Source organism: Amaranthus tricolor, chromosome 1 (genome assembly GCF_026212465.1).
Source record: "Amaranthus tricolor cultivar Red isolate AtriRed21 chromosome 1, ASM2621246v1, whole genome shotgun sequence".
In the NCBI taxonomy this organism is placed as follows: domain Eukaryota; kingdom Viridiplantae; phylum Streptophyta; class Magnoliopsida; order Caryophyllales; family Amaranthaceae; genus Amaranthus; species Amaranthus tricolor.
This window is the reverse complement of record NC_080047.1, coordinates 16,990,940-17,002,048: the sequence shown is the minus strand read 5'-3', so window position 1 is coordinate 17,002,048 and position 11,109 is coordinate 16,990,940. Positions and strand designations below refer to the sequence as shown.

At 31.5% G+C, this 11,109-nt stretch overlaps 2 protein-coding genes across 2 annotated transcripts in view; one reads left to right on the top strand and one right to left on the bottom strand.

Annotated features, from left to right (window-relative positions):
- The window catches only part of LOC130802141 (uncharacterized), a 2,359-nt gene extending 875 nt beyond the window's left edge, over positions 1–1,484 (top strand). Inside the window, exons 2-3 of the mRNA XM_057666088.1 lie at positions 1–1,184; positions 1,240–1,484. The exon at positions 1–1,184 is cut by the window's left edge and continues 386 nt beyond it. Coding sequence (XP_057522071.1) covers positions 1–1,184; positions 1,240–1,484 — 1,429 coding nt within the window. The remainder of the gene's footprint in view (positions 1,185–1,239) is intronic.
- Positions 1,485–4,024: 2,540 nt separating this feature from the next.
- Positions 4,025–7,316, bottom strand: LOC130802045 (polygalacturonase-like). The gene is made up of 4 exons (XM_057665987.1): positions 6,832–7,316; positions 5,591–5,880; positions 5,011–5,239; positions 4,025–4,249 (listed from the first exon to the last, which is right to left on the bottom strand). Exons 1-4 carry the CDS (start codon positions 7,270–7,272, stop codon positions 4,025–4,027), a joined length of 1,185 nt encoding a protein of 394 aa, XP_057521970.1. The 5' UTR covers positions 7,273–7,316.
- Positions 7,317–11,109: the final 3,793 nt, after the last annotated feature.

Sequence of the window (11,109 nt, the reverse complement as noted above, 5' to 3'; positions counted from 1 at the left end):
CAAAAATTGTCAATTAACATCTCCCAAAATTCAAAAAGACATTATCACTTGTTGTGCAAAAGAGACTACTAAGCGCATAATAGAAGAGGTTGGTGATGGTTACTTTTCTATTTTGGCCGATGAATCAACTGATGTGTCTCAAAAAGAACAACTAGATCTTGTTTTGCGGTTTGTTAATAGAGAAAATGGATCGGTAGTGGAACGCTTTTTAGGAATTCTACATGTGGGTGATACTACCGCTTTGTCTCTTAAAAATGCCATTATGTCCTTGCTTATGGAACATTCATTGAGTCCTTCCATGATAAGAGGTCAAGGGTATGATGAGGCAAGTAACATGAGGGGTGAAATCAATGGCCTCAAGACTTTGATTATGAATGATACTCCAAGAGCCTATTACATTCATTGTTTTGCTCATCAACTTCAACTAACTCTAGTTGCGGTTGCTAAAAAGAATGTTAATTGTACTTGGCTTTTTGACGTACTTGCAAACTTGTTAAATGTGGTGGGAGCTTCTTGTAAGAGAAGAGACCTTATTCGAAAAAACCAAGCTCAAGTAGTGGCTCAAGCTTTGGAAGTGGGGGAAATTGAAAGTGGATCGGGTTTGAATCAAGAACGTGGTTTGAGTAGGCCGGGAGATACACGTTGGGGATCTCATTGCAAGTGTCTAATAAGTATCATCAACTTGTTTCCTTCAATTGTTAAAGTGCTTGAGGAGATTGGAGAAAATGGCTCTCCGGATGATAAGCTCAAAGCTCAAGTTGTTTTAGGATCTTTGGAGTCCTTTGATTTTATTTTTATGGCTCATTTCATGTTGACTATTTTTGGCTACACTAATGAATTATGTGTTGCTTTACAAAGAAAGGAACAAGATATTGTGAATGCCATTAGCCTTGTTAAAAGTACAACGAATGTGTTGCAAAAGATGAGGGATCAAGGATGGGATAGTCTCTTAGACAAAGTCATTTTATTTTGTACTAAACACGAGATTGATGTTCCATCTATGGATGCTCAATATGTACCTCAAGGAAGATCAAGACGTTTTACTAAACAAGCAACAAATCTACATCATTTTCGGGTTGCAATCTTTTTGAAAGTAATTGATTTGCATCTTCAAGAGATTGATAACCGTTTTAATGAGAAGAACATGGAGTTACTTACATGCATGGCTTCCCTAAGTCCTAGAGGTAACTACTTTTGATAAAGAGAGGATACTTAAACTTGCTTCTTTATATCCCGAAGAGTTTTCATGCTATGATTTAACGGCTCTTGATCTTCAATTTGATGTCTTCTTGGATTCTATGCAAAATGATGAAAGATTTCATGATTTGCAAGATATCAATTCTCTTTCCATGATGCTTGTTAAAACAAGGAGACATGAGACTTTTCCTCTTATACATTTGCTAATCAAGTTGATGTTGATTCTTCCTGTTGCTACGGCAAGTGTAGAAAGAGTGTTTTTCCGCAATGACGTTTGTCAAAAATAAGTTGAGAAATAGCATGGGTGATCAACTAGTGAATGATTGTTTGGTTACTTACATTGAGAAGGAAGTGTTTCTACAAGTTTCTGATGAAAAGATTATTGATCGCTTTAAAATTATGAAAACTCGAAGGATGAATTTGTAATTTTCATTTGAACGCTTGTATTTTTTTTTTATATTTTGGATTGTAAAACTTTTAACATCGGATTTGATATTGTAATTTGTAAATATTGTTTCTATTATGTTTTCTGTTTTTCTTTAAAAAAAAATTATTCGAACGACGATCAGATTATCCGAACGACGTGACGTTCGGATTTTGACCCCCCCCCCCAATTTGAAATTCCTGGGTCCGCCACTGCATATAGCGAGGGTTTGGGTAGAAGATTAATGATTCATACTCATATCTCGAAAGAGAAGACGAGAGAAATGTGGTCCAAAAGACCCCAAAAAGACAGAGGGCCAATGTAAGCGGTGGGTCTTGGGGTAGAATAATATTATATGTTTTAGAATATAGAAAATAGTGCTGAGCAACCCGAACATTAAGGAGAGTTAACCCACGTACAAAAAAAAGAAGATCACTACGACAACATATTGGAAGTGGTAGGAGTTATTCTCAAGCTTATAAGTAACATATACTCTTCTCTTTCTCCGATGTAAGACAACTCACAAGTAGGTAATAATAGGCACTTTAATGCTCCCCCTCACATGTTAGTGTCTTTAGAATTTTAGTCCACTAGAAGGGTTATAAACTTTGTAGGGACACAACATTCAATTTAAGGCTCCTTATTCAATTTACGGCTCTTATACCTTGATAGAATTTTTAAAAATGGGTATGCGAAACCTAAACAATGAGGAAAAGAGTTAATCCCCATGCAACCTCAAAGGAGATTCACTACTAAAACCAATTCGTAGTAGTATGTTGGAGTTAACCCTTAAGTTTATAATGTGACATATCCTCTTCTCTTTCTTTGATATGTGATAACTCACATGTGTGTTGGAAAGAGTTGCTTACTTGACATGATATTGGAAGCTAACGTGGCAAGATGTCACAAGTTTGAATCTCAGTCACCCATCACTTAAAGTGGAATATTCTAAGTCAGTTGTGAAGAGGACATGTGCTGCATCTACACATCAAGCCTAAAGGGCTTTCGTGTGAGGAGATGTCTAAGAATATATAACATATCTTGAGGCCTTAATCATCCGTTTAAAACTTTTAGTTGAGTTAGTTTATCGCAATATGTAAATATATTGTGTGAATGCAATCTAGATACAATAACCTATATTCATCATTCATGGTGTTTGCACATGGAATCCGTCTTTCAAAATAATGGAAACTTGCTTAATACAATATGAATCATATGAAGCTCTCACGTCAACTTATCTATTATTGTTTAACTTCGGCTTAAATAGCCAGCAACGACATATACATAATAAATATTTGGAATCTGGTCTTCCTAAGCGGTAAATAAATCACATACATGTTAGGAGTACGTACTACAAGGCTACAACCCTCGACCGTGCTTATTTAGAGTTCAAGTTGCTTGAAACATAGTATATCAATATAATAATTGTTACTTGACACATGATATTTCATTCTTCTATTTTTTTTCACATTTTCTCCGATCTTAAGAAAATTAAATTCATATAATATACTTATCTATCTTCTTGAATTTTCTATAAAAATTACTAACAATTTAGCTAAATTAGAAATATGTCGTTGCTAATACAGACAATTTAGCGACCAAATTAGTTTATCGAGAACCGAACGATAAAACAATTGGTCATTAGGGTTGGCAATGAAATTAAACAAGAAAATGGATGGCATATGACCTTCAATTACCAACATACAGTAATGTCAATTTTGTCCATAAGTCATTCCTATTCGGTTTTATAGACGATTTAATGATGAAAATGACTATTGATATTTGTATTTTGTAGTGTAGGGCTTAAAATTTTGTTGTTGGTTAGTTATTAGTGAGATGGCAGTCAAAAATAATTGAAAGAAAAAAATTACGTATGGACAATATAAATAGAGATATTAAATTGGTATAATAAAATAGAAGCAAAACAGTAAAACACAAGGGTTAATATTGAGTTCATATATAAATTAAGAATAATAAAATAGATTCACCAATCACCATAATAAATAATATAACAAATTAAGAGCTAAAGAGGTAGATTATATAATACACAAGGGTTAATATATAAAAGCAGATGAATATTTTTTTTATTCTTACTATTCATAATAGAACATAAATACATGAGTGTGAATATATGTGTAAAAATACGAACCAAACACCAATAAAATTAAAGGGTTTGGCATAAATAGATATGATCAATGTATAAATATATACTTTTAAATGGTACGTAAATTTTAATTTTTACTTGACTAACTCAAGAGGAGTGATTTTATAAAATACTTCTTTTGTCCCATTGAAAATTACGATAAATAGTGATATTATAATATGTCACTATTAATAATAATCTCAAGGAGACAGAAGAGTACGGTACTTACATCAAATAGGTAGCAACATCCAAAGACATAACTAATATAAACAACTTTTAGGCACAACCAAACCACGAGTAGAGCCCTCAGCATAAACGCATGTTGCCTTGGCGGGCTGCTTCTTATTAAAGCTCAATTTTACGTTATCTAATTTTATATTTTGACAATGATTTATTGCACTGCAGTCAAATTTTACAGCCACTTCTGTTGCTGACGTTCCATGAATGTCTTGATATGTTACGTCGCTGATTTTTACCCCAGATGCCTGCGATCAATATAATACCAATTTATTACCTTCAAATTTTTCTCCGTCATAAATTAAATAATAATATACTGCTTATCTAGAGCCCGGTCTGTTTTTGATTAAGGGGAATTCGGGCCAATAATAGACTTTGCATGCGATCAAAAAAATTCTATATTTGTTGAATTTAAGCCTTAAAACACCTATTTTAAGACTTTAAAAGTCAAATCTAATACTTAAAATCTCTACTTTAAGCCTAAATCTTTCTTCTCTAAAGATTTTATTTAATTTTTTAACTTTCAACTTCAATCCTTAATACAACCATTCTACCATTTAAAATGCCACTTTTAACTGGTAAAACCCCTATTCCAACCCTTAATTTTATATTTTACTTACATACTCCGTTTGTAAAATATTCATTTCAAGACTTAAAATCTCTACTCAAATGATTTAGAGTTTGTCAAATCCAAGACTTTGAATGCCTATTTCAAAGTCCAAAATGTCCAATTCAAACTTTAAATGGTAACTTCCAAATTTTAGGCTGGATGTGTGAGTGGTCGCACATATGCGGTTGTATCACAAGAGATTTGTTTTTGTTATATACTCTAACACGCCCATGAGAGACTTTTGGGCTAGGACTGTGGATGCAGCACAAGCCCTCCTCATACTTGGTGCTTTCTATACCATGTTAAGGAACCAATCAAACCAAAATTTAAGATGGTGGTATATACTCTAAAATCGTGTAAAAACTGAATTGAAAGATAATATTTGTGTAGGTAGCTAACCTTTCCAGGGCACCCTTGGTTGCCTGGACAATAGTTTTGATCAATAATGATAGGGTTTTGTACATCGATCATTGTACAATGTTGGAACACAACTTTCTTCACGAACCCATTACTTGGCCTTCCCCACGACTTTATCCTTACGCCATTTTGAGTACCCACGAATGTAACGTTGTTTACTATCACATTCTCTACTCCTGACTCATTTAGGTCTTTTGCTAAGCTCCCGATGCTGCAAAAAACAAGCCAAAAACATTGTTTTGATCGGTTACAACAACATTTTATTACCCCAATATCCTTATATAACTCTTATCTAATTAAAGTGGAATTTGAGAATCAGGTGTAACCATCTCATCACCTAAAAGTGACAAAAAAATATTATTTTTAATTAACCTTTAATAGAAAACATCATTTGAACTTTACATAATTTAATAATTTATCGAGTGATTTCAGTTACAACTACCATCAAATTGCTTTATTTTACCATTTTGAATTAAGGGCATATGTACTCAAATAAGCCTTATTATGAGATGGATAATAGTATTATAAATAAAATTTTAAAATAAAATTATGTTTATCATACCTAATGCCATGACCGGGACCACAAAGAACATTCTCGATCCGGAGAGCCGTAGTACCGGCGCCGATTGAAACGCAATCGTCGCCAGTACTAATCTTCGATTTAAGTATAGTTACTCGATTTGAGAGTTGTACGTGAATTCCATCAGTATTAGGACTGTTATCGGAAGCTAAAATTTTCACACTTTGTATATTGACGTTGTTGCAACCATTGATGGATATATGACCCAATTGACTGTTAATTGATGTCACTCCTCTTATGTTGATATTGTTGGAATTAGTGAAGGCCAAAGTCTGCAAACCAATTATAGTACACTCTATTTTTAGTTCCTTACAAGTATATCCTTCTAATTAAACTTTTCGTCTTCATTACATTATTTTCCTAACTTTTGATGAAAAATCCACACGGTAAAATCAAGTTTCCTTAAATTTCATATCTCACATATTTTAAAATATATTAAATATTAATTTAATAGATAAAATCATTTTCATTAATTAGTAACAAAATGACATATTGACCTTCATTATGTAAGTATGTTCTCATAGTTTAAGAAGAATATCTAAATTATACTATCCTCTCCTTTTTAATACTCACATTTATCTCTAAAAATTCTCACATAAAAAAAGAGTGTAAATAAAAAAAATATGTAATATGTATTAATTATATGTACCATATTCTTATAGTTTAAAAGATTGTAGCTACTAGCATATGCAAGCTAGAATGGGAACATTTTAATAAAAATAAATTTTAATAAATTATTGCAGATAAAAACTAAAGGATAATAAGATAACTAAATATAAATTATCTCATGTCTCTAATAGTTGACAAAGTCAGCCAATCGCTATAGCAATTACTATTTATTAATTGATCTTATTTAGCATATATTTCTCTATGTTTAATGTAAAACACAGTCACTTGAGACAATGCATATTTTCATAATATAAATTTTTTAGAACTTTTTATCATATAAAATTAAAGATATTAAGAATTACAATTATGCATCAGTTAGCATAAAAAAAACAAAAGTATAACAATTATAAAAATCAGAAAAAGTATTAAAAGTTTCGATGTGTTTTATCAACAAATATATCTTATCTTATAGTATTAATTTCGGATTTTTGTCGCACACTAATTCAACATTGCACCTATAAATATGAAAAAAACTCAGAAAACAGGGAGGGCATGATAATATATTTAAAAATCTGAATTAAACTGAATGCAAAATTATGAAGTGCACAACTTACCGAAGCACCACTTGGACAACCAGTCTTACGCGACAACTTACAATTCCACAAAGTAACACCTTTAGCATCAAATTTACCACCAGTAATAGTAACACCTTTAGTCGATTCAAACGAGAACCAACTATGTGCGTTCCCAAGCACTCGATAATCAGATGGCGCAACAATTGTTCCCTTTATTACGAAATTTATGTTTACGCTTTTACATCTCCCTCCTTGAAATGTAATCGCATTTCGAATCAAGTACCGTCCTTTAGGCACGTTAATTACGGACTTTCCTAACGTACCACAAGCTTTGTACCATGCTTTTATAAAAGCATTAGTCGAGTCGGTTTTACCGTCGGGTTTTGCTCCTAGGCTTATAACATTGTATGTTGATAATCCCATTATTAATGATGGGAATATGATTAAGATGATAAAAATTTGAAATATTGAAATTTTCATTTTGGTAATTTGCTTAAGGAATACGTGTATTTTAGTTTGTAATGGTATTTTAGGAGTTCAATAATTATGGGTTTATGATAAGTTAGTCAAGAGAATTTATAGATTTTAATAGATATATATTTGATAAGCTAGTTTTTGGGTGTAATAAAAAGTAAACAAGTTGATTAATTGGATGACAAGAAAGCTGCTAACAAAAATGTGATAAGATGTAGAGCTAAAGTTATAAGCAACATAATGTAATTAACAAATTTTGTTATTTTTGTTTATATACCGAAAGTGTAAAGGAATTACTTGAATGGACTATACCAACGGCATTAAGGACTCGGCCCAATAATAACCCCTACGGATAATATCACACTCCAATATATTGCTCGTTAAACTCATGCAAAGATGAAGATTTGCCTTCCCAATTCATACCAACAAAATTTAGGTCCGAATCTACCTAAGTTAAAGCTCTTATCACTTGATTTACAACTCTATGATTGTTGAATCGCATATCAACATTTTTTAAAATTATACTTTATATATTGACATCATTTCATTTTATTTTGAATTCATCCATACATAATATATATATATATATATATATATATATATATATATATATATATATATATATATATATATATATATATATATATATATATATATATATATATATATATATATATATATATTACTCTCGTTTGCCAAGTGGATAGGAAATCGAGTGTATTTCAGGCTAGACGTTTAATCCCCTATCCATTCGAACAACACATATTTTTAGATATATGTCTGTTTTTGCCAGAAAACTAATTAGTATGACGATGAGATAAATCATTAATGCGAGTATTGGATATCTTGATATAATATTGCAAAAATATGAAAATTACTAACAGTGTGATGTATAATTAATACGTATATTAATTTCACATTTATATGTTATTATATTGTTTTTTGTTTAATTTTCGTCACTCTATTATAAATAAAGACAAAATAACAAGAAACAGAAAACAAAAAAAATCCCTTTAACGTGGGGGGAGGAATCAAAAGGAATGGGTGATATATGTAAAAAGGAAAGTTGACAATTTAACGTGCATGACAAAAAGAAATAACATGGAAATAGCGAAAACTAAGGTTCTTTTTTTAGGGTGTTGTGTCAAGTCAATGCCCATGTTCTTGTGAATGCTTTCACTGTACGTTTTGGTCTCTGCGTATGCCCATCCAACCCTTGTCCAAAATTATTTGGATATTACTAAATAAAACAATTTATTATTTACTAATAAAAAATAAAATAAAATAATTTTTTATTAGAGGTATACAAATTCTACCCGACTTAATGGATTTGTCTGAATATTAATACTACACCCATTACAAGAACAAGTCACTACGTATTGTTCCTAAATTATCCCTCTCTTTTTCTCTTTTCTTTCTAAAATAAAACCTCTAATCTTCATAGTTGGTTTTGGGCTACTATCAATCTTTTGGTTGATGGTAAGTCTTTAATTTTTCCGTTTTAAGTTTTTTTGAATATGATTAGAATAAATTTTTGTCCTCTCCCTACAAGAGAGTTGTTCTACCCATTTATTGGGTTGATTCTACCAATAAATTGGGTTTTGATCTCTCTCTCTTTGTGAGAGTTTAGAGTTATAAAGTTTGGCCTCTAATTGATTTGTTGGTAGAGATTAATGCGATTGTACAACAAACACCAAAATTGCAATTACCATCAACTACATCAACTTCAATACTATCTTAAGACTAACAGATTGAAAGATCCCCTCGTAGAAGGTTGTGTCAAACAGCGATGTGGAAGAGGATATTCAGAATTGTCAGATCTCATATACAACGATCGTAGTTTTGTTAATTTTGAATTATATTTGATTAAAGTTGTTATATACTTGTTAATTTTTATCTCCGTGGATGTCGTATGACTCCTTATTAATAAATCAGGTATTATTCAAGAAAAAATGGATTTGTCTGAATCGAACTGTATTTGATCCATATTGTATCGAGGAAATAACTCTGAAAAATCAAACATGTCTCGAACTTCACTCGAACTAAACCGAAAGTGAACCGAGTGAGAATATTATTAATCAATTTGGAATCAACTCAAATTTCACTAGAACTATTTTTATCTGATCAAAACTGATCAGAATACTTATTTGGACACCTCTAATTTTATTTTTGGTGAAATATAGTCATGAAAAGGAAAATTTGATGGAGAATAAGACTAGAAATATCAAAGATACAACTATGTCTCATTCAATTAGCCATAGTTAAGATTTTGATGTGAGAGCTTTCTCACGTAAATGTTGCAAAATAAGTGGGACATAAAAATACATTGTTTAGGATAAGTATATGATGTTTTCTACATTTTCCGCCATAATAACACTAGAAAATATGTTTGCTTGGTTGGACACGTGGGCAGTCCTATTAGCCAATTCGATTCAATATGTCTTTTTAGTCAAATGTTATTTGCTTTTAGACAATAAAAAAATTAAAATGAAGAAAAACTTATGGCATTGCTTTGATTACTCAAAAAAGAAATGTAAACAAATCGTTATTTTATTACTATATATCTATATAGATACTCTATTTTGTAATTTCTAATTATAAATTAAGAAAGAAAATTATCAATAATAAATCAACCGTAAAAAGCAAAAATTGATATCATAAGGCGGTTTAGACAAAAATGAAGTGAAAAAGGATCTATTAGCAAACATAGAGAAGGCCTTAGTAAATAACGATTATTTGTGAGGTTAATAAATCACCTTTATACTGTAAGATTTAATAGGGTGAGAGTTTTGTTTGTTTAATTTTTTTTTTTCTAGTTTTGTTTATTTTATTATTATTATTTTTGTCTTTTTGTGATAATTTAAAAATCAAAGTTATTGATTAAGAACTTTTGAGAAACATAAATCATAGAGATGGTTGACGCAAGTCTAGGGATGCGAACGGGGCGGGGCGGGGCGGGTATTGGAATTCTCATCCCCATCCCCTTCTATTAATGCAATACCCATCCCCGTCCCCGCCCCGATGGGTTTGTACCTAAAACCATCCCCGCCCCACCACCCATCCAAAGATTCAAACAATTACTTAAATAGCTCATATACTGACTAGTCAGTAACTCAGTACATGTGCAACAAGTGAATAAGTGATATTGGGTCATAATTGTACAAAGCCCAATAGCTCATATACTTAAATAAATACATTTTTAATACTTGTACATCATACTATTCATAGTTTCATACACTTATAAATTTGTATATTTGTACATATCTTGGGAGGGCGGGGCGGGGATGGGGCGGGTATCACCTAAAACCCATCCCCATCCCCATCCCCGCGGTGGGTATGAATTTTATACTCGTACCCGCCCCATGACTCATCAAACCGGGACCCATCCCCGCCCCAATGAGACGGGAATGGAGCGGGTCTCCTGTTAGACCCGCCCCGCCTGCATCCCTAATTCCCTACGCAAGTCATCCCATATTTAACACTAAAATATTTGACAATCTTGTTATATCTTATTATTGCAGCAACTTGCACAATTTATCAACAGAAAAAATTGGTGTATTTGCTTAAATGGACATGATTCATGAATGAGTACTTTGTAGTACATATCTTTCTGCATCTTTTGCACGTCACTTATCTTGTCATTTGCAAAATGTACAACAATTACATGTTTAATAATAATAATAATAATAATAACAATAATAATAATAATAATCATCGCATCACTTGCTAATCTAATTGTTTAAAGTTTTTCATTTCATCATTTATTATAATATAATAAAATTAAATCCTTCTTGCTCTAGAATTAAAAATACTAATAATTTACATTTACGGCAATTTATTTGA